The following is a 23,206-nucleotide window of genomic DNA, read 5'->3' as shown; positions in this document are numbered from 1 at the left end:
TATGTACTGTCAAAGAGTCATTACCTAATTATCAGTTATTTCACATTGATTCTGGTCCAACGGGCTTTCACCAGACACTTCATTTTGTGGTTTCATTAACTACTTAATTATCTACATTCCTGCCAAATACAAGATTCTGTGAAAATTTGGTGGCATAAATTAAGAACTAACTACTAACTGTAAGTAACTTCACTTACTGAATCTCACTCACTGATCATAGGCAAGAAGTGCTGAACTATGAGGGTAAAACATGTTTGCACTGGCTTCCTGTGTCATGTAACTAAAGTCTCCTCCTGCAGAGGTGAAGCAAAAGGGCCTGAAAGTACATTTTTACCTTAAGTATATTTATTATTTGTCAGAGAATTTCTAGATTTGGCACTAGAGCACAGCCTTAGCTTCTTGGACCCAAGTTCAAATCCTGCCTCTGTACCTTTGCTCAGTGAATAACATCAGGGCTAGTCACCTACACTGTTGAAGCTTCCATTGCCTTCAGCTGCCAAATAACACCACATCACCTAACAGGGCTACTAAATGAGACAATTTCCGTGAAAGATAGACTGCCAATGGTCAGTTCCTAATGTATCCATAACACAGAAGTTGGCTTTCACTTTTGGACAACAGGGAGTACTCTACCTGCCCCTACAGATTTAATCTCAATTGATTCCAATGGCAGGAGACTTTCTGACCAAAACTCTAACCCTCTCCACAAGTTGCAAGTGTCACTTTCTGAACTCCCCCAGGTCTTGAGTCCTCTCACTGGAATGGTGCTGTCACGTCTCACCAGTAGAGCAGGCAGTCCCCAGCTCTCTCAAGGCCAGCACAGACAGACTGGTGTCCTACACAAGGAGTGGAATAGCATTGTAGTCCCAGGGATGATGAGCCTCCAGGCCTGTGCTCTCCCACTGTTCACTGCCCTGGGCTAACCTCTTCTAAGCACTGGTTCCAAGCCACTTCTGTCAAATGTAGCTGTTATATCTGCCCTCTACCTTCTTCCCTTGTTCTGTTTCCCTGTTTCTAAGGAGCACCCATGATCCTCTACCTCCTAAGGAGAGCTTAGAGGCCCCGAGATTCTGTTTGGACAGGCAGATAGGCTACATCTCAAAGAGGTACAAGGTCTTCATTCAGTCACAACATAGTTTCCCGGAGTAAAAGCACAGACTCACAAAGGCAGCATTAGCTGTTCTAACCAGCAATTAAAGAAATGAACCGCTGTTTTAGTCATTTGAGTGAGTCACAGCAGATCTTTCCAGAACAGAATAGGATCTGAGGCATGTCTAAGTTCTACTGCTATGGGTGCCCCTAGCCAGGCGTTTTAACCGTGCACTGGTACTCACACAAGGCATATGGGATGATTAGCATCGTTCAAACCATTAATGCCCTCCTTCAAGAGGTAAAAGCTGACTGTTCTATCAGTGACCAACAGGATTTTACTGAGGTGATTTGTCATTCAGCAAATGAAATCACCTGAACAGCAAGTTTCCTAAAAACAATGAAGCCACATCCCTTTCCTTAGGACACCCCTGGATAGCACCTCTGAGGCTGTCTTTACTCAATGAACAGTAACTGAAGTTTTGCAAACAGAGTAGAAGTGTCACTGCAGACCCTGACCTTGTACCATGAAGTAAACAGAGAGCAATTCTCCTTGTGCCTAGAGCCATACAGGGCTAGTCATAAGCATGTTCTACTCTATACAGAAACATCCTTAAAAAATAAGACCCAAACCAGGCGTTGGTGGCACACACCTTTAATCCCAGCACTCAGGAGGCAGAGGCAGGCGGATCTCTGTAAGTTCAAGGTCAGCCTGGTCTCCAGGGCGAGTGCCAGGATAGGCTCCAAAGCTAAACAGAGAAACCCTGTCTCGAAAAACCAATATATATATATATATATATATATATATATATATATATATATATAATAAAACAGAGAACCCTCACAATTCTTCACATGAATAACTCATCACATGCATGCTAGTCTGCCAAGATCAAATGTAAAGCAAGATGAAAATGTACTTCTCTAGGAGATTTCTCTTACCAGCCCTGGAACAGAAAGCTTTTGACAAGTCACTACTGTAGCATAAATGATAAAAACCCAGAGACAGGTATCAGGGTTTAAGCTGAAGATCAGAGAAGCAAAGCAGCCAGCCAATAGCTTTTACCTCTAACTCAGACTGGGGGGTGATCCTGGCTCCACGAATCCTAAGTGTGGCTGGAGGCCGAATGCCTAAGACTGAATACTGAATGTCTTGCTCGTATCTTATAGACCTCTCTAGCGCTGGGATTAAAGGCGTGAGCTCTGTTTCCCTTTTAGACTGATCACTCTCATGTAGCCCTGGGATCCATCTGCCTCTGTCTCCTGAGTCCTGGGATTAAACGTGTGCATTACCACTGCCCAGCTTCTGTGGCTGTAGCTAGCTATGCATTCTGATTTTCAGTGGCTTTATTGGATCATAAACAATATATCACCACATACTAACATCCCCTTCTCTGTGATCCTCATTAACTCCATCCCTCCCCCCAAATCTAAAGGACAGGCCCAAAATGAGTATGTTCTAGAGTAGACAGACGTGAAGAAAATAAAAGCTGGTCAGTTGAGACTATAAAAACTATAGCCAAGTGGTAGTGGCGCACACCTTTAATCCCAGCACTTGGGAGGCAGAGGGATCTCTTTGAGGACAGCTTGGCCTATGGAGAGAGTTCCAGGACAGTCAAGACTCCCTTGTGTGTGTGTGTGTGTGTGGGGGGGTGTATACAATGTATAGGTAGGTGATTTGGTGATTTTTACAAAAAACTTTAAGTGAAAATATACCATCATAGTTATCTTGAGTACAACTGAGTATTTCTAGAAATTCCACTGACACAATTTCATCCATTCCCACAATGAAGTTCAGGACTGTTATTGAAGGGGTTGAAGGGTGCCCCCGTGTGGCTCCAGAAGAAAGTGCTGCAAGTTTAAAAAGACCAAGGGGCTCCCATAGCCTCTCTTCCCCCTTCTCCCTGGCCATGAACTCAGTGTAGGTAAGACCAACTCTGAACTCAGCCTAGGACTTTTGACCCTCCTCCAACTTTCCACCTCCCAAATGCTGAGATTACAGTTGGGGTCACCATACCAACAGCATTCACTTCCTTGTCTTCAAAGTGGGGGGAGAGAGAGCCCAGGGACTGCAGCTCTGTTGGTACTGTGCCTGCCTTGTACTAACAGAGCCCTGGGTTCAACTTCTAGCACCACATAAAACCTGGCTTGGAGGCAATGTCTGCAACCCCAGAAACTGGGAAAGTGGAAACAGGAACCAGGAGTAAGTTCATTATCAACCTTGGTTACCTTGAAAGTTCAAGCCCAGCCTGAGCTTCATGAATGTCACTCTGCCTCAAAAAATCAATCAATCAAAGTAAGCCAGGCATTGGTGGCTCACGCCTTTAATCCCAGCACTCAGGAGGCAGAGGCAGGTGGATCTCTGTGAGTTTGAGTCCAGTCTGGTCGACAAAGCAAGTGCCAGGACAGGCTCAAAAGAAACCCAATCTCGAAAAACAAACAAAGGCCTTAGATGGCTTCTGCATGGGATTTTTACATCTTTTCCACACCTGGCTGTTTGATTATTCCTGTCAGCATCAGAAGCTTTGATTTCCACCAGGAAAAAGAGGTTCTATTTCCTAAATATACCAATAGGCCAGAATCCTTATGGTTAGCTAAAACTCCTCCTAAGAGCTGCCAACTTGGACCCAGAGTCCAGCAAAGCCCTAGTGTGAGAACATACGAGCACAGGTAGGGTGGAGGAACCAAATCAACAAAACCGAAGCAGATTCTAAACAAAAGCACCTTAGTTCACACTGGAAAACAAGTTCTGCTTCTGTTCTCATTTCAGCTATCAGGGAATCAGAAGCCTAGCAGGGACCAGAATAGAATTTAAGATAATACCACAGAGATTTCATTTCCTATCACTGCACCAACACCAACACAAACTTGACCTCCAGACACTTAAGCAGAATGCCACTCAATACTGTGACACGTGAGCAACCAATTTCTTTAAAAAGCTTCTCTTCAAGCACATAATATGTCCCTTTAAGATGTTTTCAATGTCATCTCATTAAACAACAGCAAAAGTATTCATAACTCTAGTTCTTCCAAAGACCATGGACACCACTCTTTTCAAACATTTTTTTTTTCTTTCTAGGATGATTATTTTAACACCTATACAATTTTCTCCATAACAAGTTTCAACCTTAGGGTTGAAACACATAGACACAGATACAACTTTTGTATCTCTAGTAATGTTCTGTAAGAATCTCTAGGAACTAGACTTAAACAAAAGTCAACACTGTCCTGAAGGGCATTTTGAATGGGCAGGCACAGTGTGTTAACACACACACACACACACACACACACACACACACACACACACACACACACCAACCAAACCAAACCATGAAAAAACCTTTAAGTTAAACAAAAAGTACAACAGAAAGTCAAACTTCCAACATAAATACAATCCAAATTAACCACACACACATTTGTACCACCTACATGAAGACTGGAATAAAATACAAAAATGCTAATGACAGCTGTTAGAAGGCTAACACCCTAAGTAACCAGTGTGTTTGTTCTGTATTGCTAATGATCAAATTGGTTGTCTTGCGTATGCTGGGGGAGTGTTCTACCTGGGAGACACATTTCTAGCCAATTCTGTTTCAAGATCATTGAACATCTGCTAATTTATGAGAAAAATATCAATTGTTTATTGAGTATCTGCCAGGTATTCTGGCATTTAACTGCCATTGAACGCAGAGATCCTAAGATTTCATTAAGAAAACTAGATTTGCGGACTGAGGATACAGCTCAGTTGGTAGAGCATTTGTCTAGCATGAAGGGAGTCTTGGGCTCAATTCATCATTACCACATACAATCAGGCTTGTAATCCCAGCACCCAAGATAAAGATACTAGAGGATCGGATATTAAATCCATCCTCAGACACACACCAAGTCTGAGGACACATAAGACCATGACTCAAAGAACAAGAACAGGGATTGGGGAGATGGCTCAGAGGTTAAAAGCATGTACTGTTTTTGCAGAGGACCCAAGTTTGGTTCCCAGCACCCCATCAGGTAGCTCCAGGGGATCTGATGCCTCTGTAGGTACCTGCCCTCAAGTACACATATCCCGACACAGACATAATTACTGGATGTAGGCGATCTAGGGCTCTGGATTTCGATCTGGGCAGTTTTCGACCCTGAACATTGGTTTCTTCATGCTGTCAAATGAATGAATGGATTGGAACAGTGCTTCTTTTCCTTAGTTGGTTTCTGATCGATATATCATAGAACAGATCTCCAGCGGAGGGGGTGGAGAGGAGAAAATATGCTCCCAGGAGTCTCTGAAGACTATGGCTAAAATGTTCAGTCTGCTCATATAGAACTCCAGGCTGCTAGTCAAGAACCCAGCACACAGACTGTTTCTGAGACATGAAAAGAACAAAAATGAGACTCTTCCAGAAGTATCTGCAAAACCTCGGCCTTCCCATTACAAATGTGTTTCAGAAACTGATACCCAAGCCTCAGATAAACAGACAGAGAGAAAAGCCACCGAAAAAGTAGGATTGGGCCAACAAATCAGCTGGCAACATAGAAGACTCCACTTTACACGGTAAGAATACCAGGAGCTGGAAGGTGGTGGCTCATGCCTTTAATCCCAGTGCTTGGGAGACAGAGGCAGGCAGATCAAGGCCAGCCTAGTCTACAGAGCAAGTCCCAGGACAGTTGGGTAAAACAGAGAAATGCTGCCTCGGAAAAAAAATACAAACAACCGCCCCCTCAAAAATCAATCCAGGGCCTTACCACTGACACACCATTATATCCTACCTAGTACACATAGAAACTTAGTTTCTCATTTGTCACATCAACCATTTCCCCAACTCAAATACAAGAAAATACTTCCCCAATTCCAGGATTCAAACAGGACCAATGTTTTCAATTCTGAAGTCTTATATTAAAAACAAAACATATTCCATTTCACATGTTAATAAAGCAGCACAACTGCTACACAATACTGCCAGTGGGCTGGAGGGGGATGGGTACATTTTGTTGTGCCTCAGCTCAGATTTTGCTTCCTCAATTCTGCTTCTGATACAGGTGACGTCAGAACAGCAGCAATTAAGGAATGTGTTGCTTCCCGTGTGTTTAAAGACTGGCCCTCTCCTTGAGGTCCTGGCCACCAGGCTAGCTCCTTTCTGAGGGCTGGCTCAATCAACTCTGGGTACCTGAGAAAGCAGGAGAACACTAATACCCTCTTCACCAAGCAACCCTTAGCAATAGACATGTTGTAGGCTGCACTGACCCAGACCAGACGACACAAACAGTACCTCTGGCCTCAGGGAATCAGTGCCAGGCTGAGATAAACTGCTGGAGTAGAATGTAAGTTCCTCCTAAGTTTATCTGCCGTTGCAATAGTTGTAATTCCTCCTGAGCCACTGCACTATACATACAACTCCAGATAACTTTAAGAGGGGAAGGATTAAAAATGGATTCATTTCTTTCCTTTTTCCTTCGTTTTATTTAACAAGTGTCTTTCTCTGTATCACAGGCTGACTTTAAACTCACACCAATCATCCTGCCTCAGCCTCCAAACATTGGGATTATAAGTGTTAGAGATCACATTCAACTAAATTTCTGCTTTGTAACATGATTCCACATGGTGTCACTAATGGACCAGTGGTGAAATTCTTCTGATTTCCCAAAAGGCTCCACCTCCAAAGCTATGTTATAGATTTTTTTTTTTTTTTGAATTGATGCTAGATGTTAAGGACTCAACCCAGGGTGCCTTCTGCATACTAAGCACACACAGTCATTGCACCATACCCCCAGCCATATACAGACGCTTTTCTAACTGTAGAAGAAATTAAGAATTAACTAGCAACAAGCCTCAAAATTTGGTTACGTATGTAGGTGCAGAGCTGGTTCATCAAATCCCTGTTCTGGCCCTCGACCCAATGCATTTCAACTAAGGCGCCATCTACTTCCTTCTTAATGTTGATCAGGCACTTAAACAGGTAACGTCCAGCGGCTCCATCCAGGCGGTCTCCCTTCTCAGAAGCCTCTCCGTCCTGGGCTCCATTGCTAGAGCCCTTACAACTTTCCATGACCTCCGTTCCTTCCCTTTCCTCACTCCTTTCATCTTCCATGGCTTCTGGAGTTTCCTCCTGGCAAAATGACTCCTGGCTGAGGCAATGGCCACCAACAGTGGCAGACTCGCCTTCTGGTACAGCAAGGCCACACAAGGCACTCTCCTGGGAGCATGGGACCACATCTTGGCTACCACTCAACTCTTTGGGCGTGGACTTTCTCTCCTCCAAGGCTAGGATAACATCCTCAGGTGCTCGGGGCACCTCCCTTAGTTGTCTCACTCGTTCTCTCCTCCTCCGCCTTAAATGAATCCAAGAGTTTTCTATTGCTGTCACGAAAATACTAACTTCTTCTTTTCCACACGGAATTCGTTTATGGTGGACCTAGGTGGAGGAAAAACCACAATTTTATAGGAAATCATCAGTCACTATCAAGCTCCTTCAATTAAAACAAAAACTCATGGGCTGGAGAGATGGCTCAGTGGCTAAGAGCACTGGCACCTCTTCCAGAGGTCCTGGGTTCAATTCCCTACACCCACATGGCAGCTCACACCTGTCTGAAAAACTCTAGTTCCAGGGGATCTAATACTTTCACACCAATCCACAAAAATTAAAGTTAAATAAATTATTTTTTTAAAAAATGAAGGTCATTATGGATTAGTACTTCATCAATATGCTTAGCCACACACCTTCAGATCAGTGAGAATTCTTTCTATCCACGTTGTCACAACTCCTATGCCTTCCACCGTCTCAGAGCCCAAAGATGAGGCTTTGAGGGATAATTCTTTCATAACAGACTCCAACACCACAAATGTAATGGGTTTCCTTGGCTTTTCTAATTTTCTTCGTTTACTTGGAGGTGACTGAAAGAAAAAAGAAAAAGTTGTTCCAACAATTAAATACAGTGTACTATAATGGACACAAATATGGACATTTGCAGGGTTTCTGCTCCCCACTCCAGACCTTTGTACATGTTCTTTCCAGTGCTGAAGACAGCTCTGGAGAAAGCTCCACCACTTCCTTCACTGAAGAAAACTGAGACAAAGGCTGTGTCATTATAGCTCAGAGTCACACCATTAGTAATACAAAATTGAGATTCAAACTTCAAAAACAAACTCTTTTAAGCGCTATTACCTTGCTCTACTCTAGCTACCATTACAGACACGCTCTAAGCACTAAACCACCTTTTCTATCTGCGGTGCCCCAAGCAGGCTCACAGTGAAATGCACACAGGCAGGGGATGATAAAGTTTATAAAGTGCTTGTCATACAATCCTGTGCACCTGATTCCAAGAATCCACATTAAAAACAAACAACAAACAACAACAACAAAAAAGCATAGTGGCATACTTGTAATCCCCCAATGGGGGACTATTCCTGGGGCTCACCAGCCAGTCAACCTCACTCAACTGGTGAGCCACAGGCCTATGAGAAGCCCTATCTCATAAAGCAAGGTGGCTGGCTGCTTAAGAACAACAGCTGAGGTAGTCTTCTGGCCTCCACTACTACTACCACTATTACTATTGTACAGTAAGGCTGATTAGAGATGTAGTTCAGTGGCAAAGCACATGCCTAACATAAAATCTAGTTTGAGTTTAAATATGCTAAATGGTCAGCAGTAGTGCAGTGGCAGTGGTGGCCCATGCCTTTAATCTCAGCACCTGAGAGGCAAAGGCAGCCAGATCTCAGAGGCTGAAGCCAGCCTAATCTACACAGCAAGTTTCAGGCCAGACAAGAATACAAAGGGAGACCATAACCAAACAAAACACTTGCTAAGACTTGAAATACAGCAGCTTACAAAAAAATCACAGGCCAGGAAGGATCAGGGCCAGAGAATCTCATGAGTAGAAGAAGTTGGGCCTAGACTATATAGTGCCTATCAACAGGGCATGATGGATACCAGTACCAATGAGAACACTACACTTGAAAGCTAGGGCCATGGGAATCCAATCACCATCAAACGTTCTACCCAGGACTCAGGCAGGTTACACTCCACCCACTAGAGGGACTAACGTTCCACCTAAAACACCAAAAGTAACACTACAGTAATTAAGTTATTTCTTTAAAGTTAAAACATTCTACATGGTACTCTTTAAAGAGATACATTTAGCTGGGCTGTGGCATCACAGGCCTTCAATCCCAGCATGTGAGAGGCAGAGGCAGAGTTCCAAGGCAGCCTTGTCTACAGAGTGAGTTTCAGGACAGCCAGGACTGTTACACAGAGAAACACTGTCATGAACAACAGAAAACAAACAAAAAAGAAACTGATAGTTAAATCCAACCCCATTGTTCCCTAGCACTAGGACAATTTTATGACTTATTACAGATACTAATACAGAAAAGCTATTTTCCACATCTGAAATGATTTTGTTGTTGCTGTCTGAGGCAGGAACTCACATAGCCCAGGCTGGCCTCCAAATTCTCAAGGCTAACCTGGAATCCTCAATTTTCCTGCCTACCATATTAGACAATACCAATCAAGTAAGGGCCCATGGAGTATATGCTTAAAAAAACAAAAACAAACAAACAAACAAAAAACACTCAAAAAATTTGTGGATACAGGCAACCACTATGAGAAAGAATTTTGGTGAGTGGGACAGTACAAAGACGCTGAGATAGAGACAAACTGCTTCTCTCACTTAAAAAAAAAAAAAAAGAAAAAAGGTTTACTCTTCTCTACTACTTAATATATTAACTTCCAATACAACAAATAGAAATTATTCTACATCTACTCTAGAAACACTGTATATATACTCTGTATTTTGTATCTATAGAAATTATTGCTATTGTTATTTTGTGATATGAGTGATGGAACCTAAGACTGTGCATGCTAGAAAAACACACTATCACTGAGCTACATGCCCAGAACTCAGATAGGAACTCTGATCAGAATGGTAGACTTCGGGAAACTCTAACTTTCCCAGATAAGATGTTGGGATGATTCCTAAACAAGATATTTCATTAAAGACTGCACATGGAGGTTATGGTGGCCAGGCTCAGGAAAAGACAAGAGACTGGATAAGCAGAATGAGTATCAAAATGCTTAACATTTAGGTTAGAAAACCAGACATGGGTTTGACTTCCTGCAGCCTCCAGGGGCTAGTGTTGCTGTTCATACAACTGTTTCCTGTTTGATGGGAAGGAAATGGTATGTGCATTCAAATAACAACAACAACTATATTCAGTACAAAGTTTCTAAAACCTATTGATGCCCTACTCACAGGGCTGTGGCTCAGTGTAAAGTCCTAAGCTATTCCTTTAAACATTCCACAAATCCTGCCTCAGGACAAACAGCCAAGGAAACAAACAGCTCAATCTTGGTCCCGAAGGTCATATCTGACTAGATTAGCCCCAATTACTTCTTTTTCTGAAATGTTCTTGTCCCTATCATTCATCTCAGCACTTATGCATGTACAATTTGTATATACATTGTTTCTGCTGTGGTTTCCTTTGCTACAAAAACACATAAGAACCTGAAGTTTCTGATTTCTTTGCTATTACCACAGCAAGGCTCAAAGCCCAGTCCCTAATCACCACATCTGTTTGGCAGCCTAATTTATATCTGGTAGAGTTCTGGTTCACGAACCATTTAGGCGTGTGCCTATGTGAGTTTATGTGCATCACATGCATGCTGGTGTCTAGGAGGTCAAAGGACATCAGATCGTTTGAAAATAGAATTTTAAGACAGTTGTGAGCCACCTCATGTGGGTGCTAGGAACCAAACCCAGGTCCTTGGAAAGAGCAATAGTGGTCTTAACTGCTGAGCCATCTCCCCAATCTCAATAAAGAGAATATTTTAGTACGAAAGAAAATCTAAACCCAACATGGTGATGAATGCCTTTAACGCTGTCACTCAGGAAGCGAGGTCAGCCTGATCAACACAGTGACCTTCAGGGCGGCCAAGGCCACATAGTGACACTCTCTGTCAATTGGGAGAGGGGGAGGGGAGAGAGGAGAGCGAAGAGGGGAGAGGGGAGAGAGAGAAAATCTAGGGCTGGAGAAATGATTTAGAAGTTAAAAGCAGGTACCCTTCTTTCTGAGGACTGGAGTTCAATCCCCTACCTCAGGAAGCTCATGGCTGCCTATAACTCCAGCTCCTGGGTATCTAACCCTCCAGGCCTTTGTGGACACATTCCCTTATGTAAAACACCCTCTCTCTCTCACACACACATAATTAAAAATAAAAATAAATCTTAAACAAATCTGTGGAATGTAGCCAGAAAACACACAACGCCCACAAATTTTTATTTTGAGCCCCTCCCCATCCAGCCCCCCAAAAGCCTTCTGTTAGTAAGCTAGACAGAGAAGCCCAGGCTAAGAGAAATCCCTTGAACAGTGGGGACTGCTTTTAAATAATTTTATTTTTAAGTCTATGTTTAGCCTGCATGTGTGGATGTGCCCCCTTGTGCATGCCTTGTGCCCACAGAGACCAAAAGAAGGTATGGGATTCCCTGGAATTAGACTTGCAGGTGGTTTCTGAGCGTTCCCATGGGTACTGGCAACCAAATTGGAAATCCTCTGAGAGAACAACAAGCAAGTGCAACCACTGAGCCATCTCTTCAGCCCTGAGGGTGCTCACACCAAGGCTACACAATTGACTAGAGCTATGTGTCATCCTCTACCCTTCAATCAACATCAACTCCCTAAAAGCAAAATGACATGAAGCACCACCTTGCAGACTGGGGAAAGGGTCTAAAAGTAACTTGTCAGCATCCTGGAGACCTTACGTACCCCATGTCCCAATCAGTCAGAAACTACGCCTCAAAATTTCTACCAACATTAGGGAGATTGTCTTTTTGTTGCTAAAATAAGTCCAGACAACAGCAGTGGGTTCAGTGTAGGCACTATAATTGTTTGAATTAGAATCTTCAGCTTTCAGCACCAACAGAAACAAGTCAGTAGGCCTGACATAATAAGCGAAAACCCAAGTTGCCATAGGAAAGTGCACATCCTGATAAATGGCAGGGTGGGGGTGGGAGTGGGGAAGTCGGTCAATATTTGTGCTTAACCAGCTCTATTCATTGTCTTCCTTTCCTTGACTGAAACAGCATTCTCCTCCTGCCAGGTCCCCACAAGGAGCAAGAAAGGATCATCAGATGAGCTTTCCAAAAAAAAAAAAAAAACCAAAAAAACGGTGACTGGGGGAGTCTAACTAGAAGGTAAGGGGAACCAAGGGGAAGGTCAATCCAAAATCTCCAGAGTAACCTGGATCTACCCACAGGGAAAGCAGTAGTTGATCAAGGGCACCAGTGCTAAGAAACTGTTGCTGGGTTACTACAAATCAAAAGCTGGGGGGGGCCTCCCCCACCCCAGCAGATTAAGTGCATCTAATGGAACACTGGGGAATGCTTTATTAGTAGCTTAGGGATAACTGCAGTGGTGGAGAGGGAAAAATACTCTGTAGCATGGAAGGAATCTCAGGCCCTTAGCAAGAGTCATTCCTTGATGGCTGGAAACTACACAGGGCTGTAAGATACCCTAAAAAGGAGAGAGGGAGGCTCAGAGACTCCTTTTCTACGTAAGCAGATTTTGAAAAAAATAAAAATAAACTGATTTGCACAGACACTCTCCTTTAACACTAGTATCTGTGATAACTCCCTCACCCGAGCAAAAGAGAATGTCTCTGGGCTGCTGTGGGGGTGTCAGAGCCCATTATCAACTTCCCAGCTGTGTCAAAAACTGTGGGCAGCAGGCTAAGACGACACTCTTGGAAGCAGGTGCTGCTCCAATTTCCCACAGCTGTTTGTGTCTGCACAGGGATAGCTAAGGGCACTGCTAATGATATTAACCATCTGCTATGTAGGGCCTAGTAGTCTAGAAAACAATAGGATAATATTTGCAGGAGTGAGCTACGGCAAGCAGAGGCATCTTTTTAACTAGTGGTCAAATTACCCACTAACCTCTGGGTACTCAATTGTACAGTCCAGAAGCAAGTCTAGGCTTCCATGGAAAGGACACAGTATAGGGGCAATTTCAATCCTTCAGTGCATCTAGTTGTGGAGGAAGAATTAGTTCAGCTTCAAATCTAGAACTGCCCTTTTTGGTTTTTTTTGGTTGTTTGAGATAGGGTTTCTCTGTGCCTGTGGAGGCTGTCCTGGAACTTGCTCTTGGAGACCAGACTAGTCTGGAACTCACAGAGATCCTCCTGCCTCTGCCTCCTAAGTGCTGAGATTAAAGGCATGCGCCACCACTGCAGTTCCAGCTCTTTTTTTTTAAAATACATTTTTATTTAAGGTTTATTTATTATGTATATAGTATTCTGCCTGCATGCCTGCAGGCCAGAAGAGGGCACCAGATCTCATTACAGATCTGGTTGTAAGCCACCATGTGGTCGCTGGGAATTGAACACAGGACCTCTGGAAGCACAGTCAGTGAGTGCTTCTAACCCCTGAGCTATCTCTCTAGCCCCAGTTCCAGCTCTTTTTGAGGCATTCTCCTGCCTCCACTTTCCATGTTCTGGGACTGGCACATGCTAACCACACCCATTTTCTAGTGGTCATCATAAAAGTCGAGCCAGAGCTTTTCCCTGAGACCTGCACAAGCCTGGTGGTGGTGGTGGTGGCGCACACCTTTGATCCCAGCACTAGGGAGGCAGAGATAGCTCAACAGTAAGAGCATTGTCAGCTCTCCCAGAGGTCCTGAGTTCAATTCCCAGCAACCACACAGTGGCTCACAGCCATCTATAGTGGGATCTGCTGTCCTCTTCTGGCCTGCAGGTGTACATGCCGATAGAGCACCACATACATAAAATAAATAAATCTTAATAAATTATTAAAAAAAAATAACCAGCACAATCCTTAGGTGTTACACACTCAAAAGGATACAGCCACAGAGCTAGGAGTATAATTTGGGGTACATTTGCCTATTGTGCAATGAGAAATCAGGACAGGAGAAAGAAAAGTAATCGTAACGACAATGGAACACAGGAGTGGGCAAGCAGAGAAACAGACTGAAGCAAGTCTCCTGGAAGTTACACTGCCTAGGTGTTCCTATAGGCTATGCTACCTACACTTCTAACTTCTAAACAATGATGGCATTGGATCTTGTTTACAAACACCTTCCATTTTGGCATAAACATTTGGAGAAAACTTGAGGAAAACAGGACAGTACAGATTTAGTTTATTTATGATCTGTGGAAACTTATCACTTGATAGGCATTTAAAGAAGCCAAATTAAGTCTTTACTTACTGGTACTGTGACATCATCATAAAAACTCCAAGCTAAGGCCCATCTCATTGTCCGGCCTTGACAGAACTCTGTGAAGGTGACTTTAGGAACCTGAAACAAGTAAACACAGTATCTCACATGGAAGTTTTGCTTGATATACAAGAAGGTCAAGGTTAGCTAGGGGTGACCTTGAATTACTGATCCTCCTGCCACCATGCCCACCTTCAAACTAAAGTCTTTCTGGTAATACTTCTAGCTGCTAACTCCCATTGTTGTTTTTTATTAGTTAACAAACAATATTTTCAAACAATAAGAAACAATAAGATATATACTGCTGTCTGATAATCAAAAAATAAATTATCTCTATACAGAATTTTTACCTCTCATAAAATATTAGAATTTATAGATGTCTCAAAGATCAAACTACAAACACGTAAAACATTTCTCTGGAGTCATGTGAAATGGTTTAAGTAGTTTTTCTTCATTTCTTTGACAGAGGACTTAGCTACCTGGGCCAAATTGGCCTCCAACTTGCAATCCTCTTGCTTCTACCCACCCAGGGGATAGAATTACAGATGTGGACAGCCCTAGCAGTGCTGGAGTTGAATGCAGAGCCTCAAGCATGCCATGCAAGCACTCACCACTCCTAAGCTTGTGTATATTGTTTTGAGCAGGGTCTCGTCTCACTATGTAGCCCCAGCTTACATGGAACCTGCTATGGAGACCAGGCTGGCCTCAAACTCAAACGACCTGCTTCTGTTTTCTGAGTGTGGGGATTAAAGTCATACATCACAACACTAGCCTTTGTTTACTTCTTTAAAGACAACAGCCAACCAAAGTATGGCCATAAGCAGCTATGTAATCTCCCTTTCATGCATCAGATTTCAAAAAAGAAAAAGGAACTACTTTGTAGTTTTAGTATCTTTAACAAGAAATATTGGGCTGGAGGGATAGCTCAGTAATTAGGAACAATTTTCACTGTTTTTTTTTTTTTTTTTTTTTTTTTGAGACAGGGTTTCTCTGTGTAACAGCCCTAGCTGTCTTGGAACTAGCTCTGTAGACCAGGCAGCCTGGCCTTGAACTCACAGATCTGTCTGCCTCTGCCTCCTAAGTGCTGGGATTAAAGGCATGCACCACCACCACAGGGCTACAATTTTCACTCCTGCAAAAGACACAGCTTGGTTCCCAGAACCCATAAACTACAACCATCCACAACTCCAGAAGAGGATCTGGCCTGAAGCTTCTGACCTTTGTGGGCACACACACACCTGCAGATAAAATATTAATACACACAACACAAATACATGCAAATATAAAATTTACCTGGTATAAAGAAAGCTGCCCTACTACAAACTACATCCTAAGAGGATACACATGAATGACAACATCAAAGCTTACCCCTTGGATTCTGAGCTCTTCCTTCAGTGGCGCCAGACTGCACTTCTTCCCCAGCATACAGCTGTACCACCTTGGAAAAACATCAGACAAATGAAGAGTAACTGTAAGCATCACTCATGAGAACAGCAATAAACAAATAATGAGTTAAGTTACAAGTAACAGTAACAAAAAACTGCATAAAGTAGACATGTACTGAATCACATTATTAAAAGAAAGAAAGAAAGAAAGAAAGAAAGAAAGAAAGAAAGAAAGAAAGAAGCCCCAAGGCAACCTAAAAAAAAAATCTTGGCTGGCAAAATGGACCAGTAAATGAATGCTAGAGTTCAATAACTGAAGCCCATGTTGGAAAGAAAACAGCTATTCTCTAACTTCCATACACTCACCATGTCAACACACACGTGCACACAAAGTAATTAAAAAAAAAAATTTAATTAAAAAAAAAAAAGAAAGAAAGAAATCTGCCAGGGAGCACTCAGGAGGCAGAGGTAGGAAGATGTCTGTGAGTTCAAGAACAACCTGGTCTATAAATTAAGTTCCAGGCCAGCCAGTGCTGCATAGTGACACCTAGTCATTACTTCAAATAATAAATAAATAAATAAGAAGAATAAGTACATAAATCAATAAACCACTTAGTTTTCTAATGCTTAAAATTATATGTTTGGAAAGAGATGGAAGACAAGCACCCACCTATCATACACAGAACGAAAGCCATTTAGTTTTAGGGCAGACATTAGTCAACAACATAAAGGTAGGGCCTGCAGAGATGGATTTAGAGCACTTGCTGGTCTTGTAGAGTACCCAGGTTCAAATCCCTAGCTCCCAAATGGTAGCTTATAACCACCCATAAATCCTAATTCCAATGGATCTGACTCCTTCAGTCATCCACAGGCACTGCACACACATGGTGTACATACATACAAACAAGAAAAAACTCAAAAATAAATACATCTTTGAAAATACTCTCAGCACCACATTAAGAAAACAAAGAATCCTGCCTGACCTTATGCTTTGAAGTGCTCCATGCCAGGCAGTGGTGACCCACGCCTTTAATCCCAGCACCCAGGAGGCAGAGGCACGTGCATCTCTGTGAGTTCAAGGCCAGCCTGGTCTACATAAAGACCTGCTCTGAAGGAGTGAAGAGAAAATGAGGTGAACTGGTTGAAGGTTAAAAGTGATGTAAATAGTTTCTTCTGATTATTCAAATTAACACTAATATAGCCTAAATATAGGGCTGTGATTCAGCCCATCACAGATTAGTTAACATGGGAACTACAAAGTGATGAAACTGTCTAAAAGAAAGAAGAATGAAAGAAAGTGCAGAAAGCAAGCCCTGGGGCTGTCAGAGTGCACTGCTCTAAGCGTCTTTCCAGCTTCAGGACAGGGACAGGAAGCCCAGACAGCACAGCAATCCTGAAGAGTTGATAGGACTGAGGTGAGAATGAGGAGACGATGAAACAGGATCTGCAGAGCAAACTAAGGAAAATAAAACTCAAAAAGAAAGGAAATAATTAAGGTTAGATTAAAAACAAAGAAACAATGAAAAAGACAAAATATCAGGCTTGAAAGAAGTAACAACATCACAGAACCTGCAAACATGGAAGGGGCCACAGAAAGGAGGAAGAGGGAGAGGAGTTGGGTGGGAAGACAGACTGAGACTCTAGGTTCAGGCTAGTCTCCAACTTTCTCTGTAGCCTAGGCTGACCTCGAACTTCTGAACTTCCTGCCTCCAGCTCCCTCCTCACCCCTAATGCTAGGATTATAAGCACTTACCACAGCCATAGCAACCGAAACAACTCTCACTATACAAACTCACAACTAGATGAAACAATTCCTTCAAAGACACAAACTATCACACTTACCCTAGAGGTATGAACTCAAAAGGTTCTTGTATTAAGAAACCAAAATCTGCCAGGTAGTGGTGGTACATCCCCTTAATCCCAGCATTCAGGAGGCAGAGGCAGGTGGATCTCTCTACAAAGTGACAGGACACTAAGGCTTTACAGAGAAACCCTGTTTTGAGATACCCCCCCCCCAAAAAAAATGATTTCAAAACTCCTCTCGATCCAAGTACTTCTGTTGTTAAGTACATTTAAAGATGTACTGGCTGGGTCTGGTAATGCAAACCTATAACCCCAGCACTTAGGAAGGGAACATCAGAGTCAAGTCAGTCTCAAACCCATAGATGGACTACCTGAGACTATCTCAAAAAAAGGAGACGGGGGCGGGGGTGAGGGTGGGGTTTCTTGCCTAGAATGCACAACACCCTGAACAAAAGGGTGCATACCTTTGTGAGGTAGAGGTAGAAGGCTCAGAAATTAAAAAGAATCCTACATTAAACGGTGATTTTAAAGGCTGGCCTGATGCATGAAAACCGTCTCAATGACAAATACAACCACCCCACCTTGTTTCTAGCTTCCTATGCTCATGTGACTAACTGATAAATGCTGGCTGCAATCTCAAGAGATACCCTGTGACAACTAATCAAAATGCAAGTAGAACAAAAAGGAACAAAGGAAGATCTAGTTACCCAAGAGACTGTGAACCCATTACAGTATTTTAATCATGAAAGTGGTAATCTACTCATTACAGCATTTCAAAATTCCTCTGAGATGCTAATTTCAAGAATTTTTTTTGAAATAATTTCTAGCCTGTAAGACTTGCAAGATTAATACAAATGACTCTCCTATACCCTTCACCCAGATTTACCAATTAACAAGTTCCCCCATGTTTTCTAAACTATTTGGAAGGTAGTCATGAAACTTCCTGAACCCTAATATTTTGGCACGGACACTTTACAATCAAGAATCTTCCTTTTAGCTGGGCGGTGGTAACACATGTCTTTAATCTCAGTATCCAGAAGACAGAGGCAGGTAGTTCTCTATGAGTTTGAGACCAGCCTGGTCTACAGAGCAAATTCCAGGACAGCTAGGGCTGTTACACAGAGAAATCCTGCCTGGAAAAACTAATAAATAAACAAATAAACAAAACAAAGAACGTTCCTTTTGGCAACAACACTGAACTATTACCAAAATTGGAGAAAATGTAACTTTCACACGGTATTATGATCTCTAATGGAATACAGTCCATACTTACTTTCACAACTATCCTAATTTCCCCTGGATATACACTCCAGTGTGGGGTTGTTCATTTCAGTTATCTGTCATGTCTCTTTAGTTTCCTCAGTCTGGAACTGTTCCTTGATCATCTTTTACCTTCATGTTAGGATGTGAGTTAGACTCTGAGAACCTATTTTTGTTGTGAAGGACACAGAGGTTCTCCTATGTCCTTCTAGAACAGGAGCTCATGGGGTGGGAGCAGTCCTCCTGGCTTCTCCACTTAAAATTTTCCACAGTCCCCTCTGAATGCAGAGATACTCTGAAACTATGCAAATACCCTGTGTTTTACTGTTTTTCAATGCTTGAGATCAAAGCCAGAGTACAAATATACTGCCCCCACACTGTATCACTGAGCTGCAGCCCAGCCAATATCCAGTTCTTCAAATTTCCCTCCGCTGATTTTTCCCACAAATCAATTATTACTATGACAACTACAAAATGATGCTCTTTCTAATGTCCCTAGTTTACGGACTTAAGTCATTAGAACTCTACTTTGTAAGAAACAATTTTTATTTGAATTGCCCCAAAGTAGGCTTGAACTAGGTCGAATGCCCTAATATATGTCATTTGGGACATGCATTCTCGAAAAACGAGGTATCATAGCCTCATGTTTATTCTGACCCAGCTCAGCAATCAATTATTTGAAAGATCACCAATTACATTGTCATTATAAAGACTGACCCATGGAAAATTCAACAATAACAAATTTGAGGAACTTTGTCTCATTTCAGTGGGAAAAGGTTAATTTAGAAATTTCTTTAAGCCAATTTTTAAATTTAAGTTATAATGCAGAAAAGCAAGTTACAAGGAGCGGCTTGGGGTGAAAATGGCTACGAGCCCAACACCTTACTGCCTATAAATAGACTGCTAGAACAAAGACCTCCAGTCACCAAGGCTGCAGCAGAACAGTCCGCTTCATCTCAAAACATTCATCATTTCAACTGACAAATCCTAAACTGTCATGGCTAAAAATACACTTTTACAATATCCCCCTGCAATCTCATGTAGCACAGGATGGTTACACAGTGCAATTGTGATCTATTTAGAAATGTAACTGCAGCATAGGCCAATGAGATAGTGGAAGTGTGAAATTACACTTTTAAATCAAAGAATCTGCCTTAAAGTGAAACCAAATTGTACAATTTTGCCCTTGAAGTTCCTCACCTAACCAAAATACAGCAGCAGTGAACTACACTGTTACTAAGCCTTGCGAGTTTCTGTGCAAAACATAAATAAATCAATTAAATTTTTAAAAGATCTCTTAGGTTCATGAGTGTTTTGAATGCATGTATGTTAATGCACGTCATGTGCATGCCTGATGCCTTCTGAGGTCAGAAGAGGCCGTTGGGACTCCTGAAATTGAAGTTACAGATGGTTATGAGCCACCAGGTGGGTGTTAGGAACTGATCCTGAATCCTCTAAAAGAGGGAAAAGTGCTTTAACCACTAAACCATTTCTCCAATCCAAGAAAAAAATAAAAACAGATAATGGTATGGATGATTGGAGATAGTTGGTTTTTCTTTTTTCTTCCTTCCTTTCGTTTTTGAGACAGAATCTCATGTAGCCAAGGCTGGCCTTGAACCCCTGATCCTCTTGTCTCTAATTCCCAAATGCTGGGATTACAAGGCATGTAACCAAACCTAGCTAAAATACTGGGGCTTTTTGTTTTTTGAGACAGGGTTTCTCTGTATTGCTTTGGAGGTTGTCCTGGAACTTGCTCTGTAGACCAGGCTGGCCTCAAACTCACACATATCTTCCTGCCCCCCCTCCCTTGGGATTAAAGGTGTGTGCCACCAACACTTGGTTTAAAAGACTGGTTTTTCATCTGAGCAAGGCATTGGTGGCACACGCCTTTAATCCCAGCATTCTGTAATCTTTAACTTTTCTGAGAGACAGACCTCAATAATCAAGCTATTTTCCTCTTTTTTGTTTGGTTTTTTAAGATTTATTTGTATATGTATTTATGTGAGTTGGGGGGGGTTCTTATCTACATATGAAGAAGCCAGAAGAGAGTACCAGGTGTCCCCTATCATATTCCACCTATTGCTTTGAAGCAGGCTCTCTCCCTGAACATGGGGGGGGGGGGGCAGCGGGAGGAGGCAGTATTTTCTTGCTAGGCTATAATCCCACAACCCACTGTGACTCTTCTGTCTCTCTGTGCCCCTCTTAGCTGGAGTTGCAGGTGTGGTCTAGATGTCCAGTTCGTTATGTGGGCTCTGGGACAAGAGCTCTGGCCCTCATTACTACACAGCTAAGTCCTCTTAATCGTTAAAACATCTATCTACAGACTCCTCAAACTGCTTTCCATAGCACTTATATAAGGTCACACCACCAAATCAGAATACTTGCTGATTTGGAATTTGCTAAACTAAGCATCATGTTTAAAGACAAAATCTGTCATATAGACCAGTCTGGCCTTGACCCACAACCCTCCTGCCTGCCTGCCTATGTAAGTGCTATGATATCAGGTATAGCTTTGTACCTGGCTAAATTAAGCAGCTTTAGACACAGATACAAAGGGAAAAAAATTATTTCCTACCTAGTAACTCCACCTCTGGATAAATAACCAACAGAATTTAAAACAGGATCTTGAAAAAGTATTTGTACACCCATACTCATACTGCCTCACTCAAGTGCCAAAGGATTTTTAAAAGTTACCATGAGATAATTGAATAAATAAAATGCGGGTTATACATATAATAGGATATTAAATCAGTTATGGTGATTCACACCTATAATCCTAGGAAGCAGAAACAGAAAGAATACCACATGTCAGGCCAGCCTGAGCTACACAGAAAGTACCAGTCGGGATCTATATCAAGACCTTGTCGCAAACAAACAGAACACAACAACAACAACAACAACAACAAAAAACCCAAAACAGAAAAATATTTGCTTTTTCACAAAAGGAAGAGAACTATAACACATGTTACAACATAGATGAAGCATGAAATATTCTAAATGAAGACAGACAATTACAAAATCACAACTAATGTATAGCTTCACATAGATTCAGTATTCATAGAAGTCAAATCCCAAAGTCAGAAGATAGTGGCTGCAAGACAGAAAAGTAACAGGGAGCTGTTTTAACAACTGCCACTTTGGAAAACCAAGGGTTCTGGCCCTGCATGGTGGCATGTGACTTTGACCACAGCATTTGGGTGGCAGAGGCAGCTGTATCTCTGTGAGTTTGACTGATGCTGGGCTGATCTACAGAATAAGTTCTAGGATACCCAGGGCTATATAGAGAGACCCTGTTTCAAAACAAACAAAATGAAAAACAAAAACAGTAAGAGGTCTGGAGAGTAGTTGCACAGCAATACGAATGTCCATAAAACTCTTTAACTATAGACTTTAAAATTTGTTAATCTGGCTGGGCGGTAGTGGCGCTCACCTTTAATCCCAGCGCTTGGGAGGCAGAGGCAGGCAGATCTCTGTGAGATCAAGACCAGCCTGGTCTACAACAGCCTGTTCCAGGACAGCTTCCAAAGCCATGGAGAAACCCTGTCTCAAAAAACCAAAAACCAAAAACCAAAACAAAACTTGTTAATCTGATGGTACAGTGTTTGACCACACTGGCTGCTCTTCCAGAGAACTAGGGTTTGATTCCCAGAACCCACATGAAGTCTCACAACCATTTATAACTCTACTCCAAGGGAATCCAACATCCTCTTCTAGCCCCCTCAGGCACCACACACTCACATGTTACACATACATACATGTGCAGGTAAAACACCCCTATACATTAAAAAAAAAAAGAGGATGAGATGTATCTTAGTGTTGTGTGTGCCTGTCAAGCTGAGGCCTTGAGTTCACTCTCTCCACATGCCCTCTTCCCTCAATAAACCTTCCAAAATATTGGGTAGTAAATTTTATTATGTTTTTCCCACACACAAAAATAAAGAAATGAATAAAAATAAACACTTTCTCATTTCACAAATCCTTGGACAAGGAGCTCCTTTCAGCATTTAACTCCCACATAATCCACCATATCAACAACATGTGGCAGGGTGCAAAGCGACAGGAGACAAGCCACTCTATCTGAGTGCCCGACACTGCTTAACGACAGGTGTGTTGTCCAAAATAATTAGCTTTTAAAACAGAACAGCCCTAACCCATCTCTGGAGATGGTTGGTAATCTGTTTCTCTTCATTAAATTCCTGACAGCTCAATGTCCTCACATCTGTCACTGTTTAGGAAACTGAGTCCAAGAACCTCAATTGCTTCAAGGACTAGGCAACAAATTGATTCTGGACCACGGTACAGATTTGAACCCATCTGTTTTCTAATCAAAAGCCATATTTGAGTCAGTTTTGTTCCATCACAAGACCATACTAATGGGAGCAATACAATCATCTGGGATTTACCTCCCTTTATCTGTGCGGTCTTTTGGATATTACCTAGTTATTTTTCAGTC

At 42.2% G+C, this 23,206-nt stretch overlaps 1 protein-coding gene across 1 annotated transcript in view; it reads right to left on the bottom strand.

Annotated features, from left to right (window-relative positions):
- Positions 1 to 5,960: 5,960 nt before the first annotated feature.
- Mettl16 (methyltransferase like 16) overlaps positions 5,961 to 23,206 on the bottom strand; it is a 41,498-nt gene continuing 24,252 nt past the window's right edge. Inside the window, exons 7-10 of the mRNA XM_027426776.2 lie at positions 15,674 to 15,743; positions 14,297 to 14,386; positions 7,799 to 7,972; positions 5,961 to 7,493 (exon numbers count right to left, since the gene is read on the bottom strand). Of these exons, the coding sequence (XP_027282577.1) occupies positions 6,894 to 7,493; positions 7,799 to 7,972; positions 14,297 to 14,386; positions 15,674 to 15,743 (934 nt within the window). The 3' untranslated portion in view covers positions 5,961 to 6,893. The remainder of the gene's footprint in view (positions 7,494 to 7,798; positions 7,973 to 14,296; positions 14,387 to 15,673; positions 15,744 to 23,206) is intronic.

This window comes from Cricetulus griseus, chromosome 7 (genome assembly GCF_003668045.3).
Source record: "Cricetulus griseus strain 17A/GY chromosome 7, alternate assembly CriGri-PICRH-1.0, whole genome shotgun sequence".
NCBI classification, from domain to species: Eukaryota; Metazoa; Chordata; class Mammalia; order Rodentia; family Cricetidae; genus Cricetulus; species Cricetulus griseus.
The sequence above is the reverse complement of the archived record's forward strand: the minus strand, read 5'-3'. Positions and strand labels throughout refer to the sequence as shown.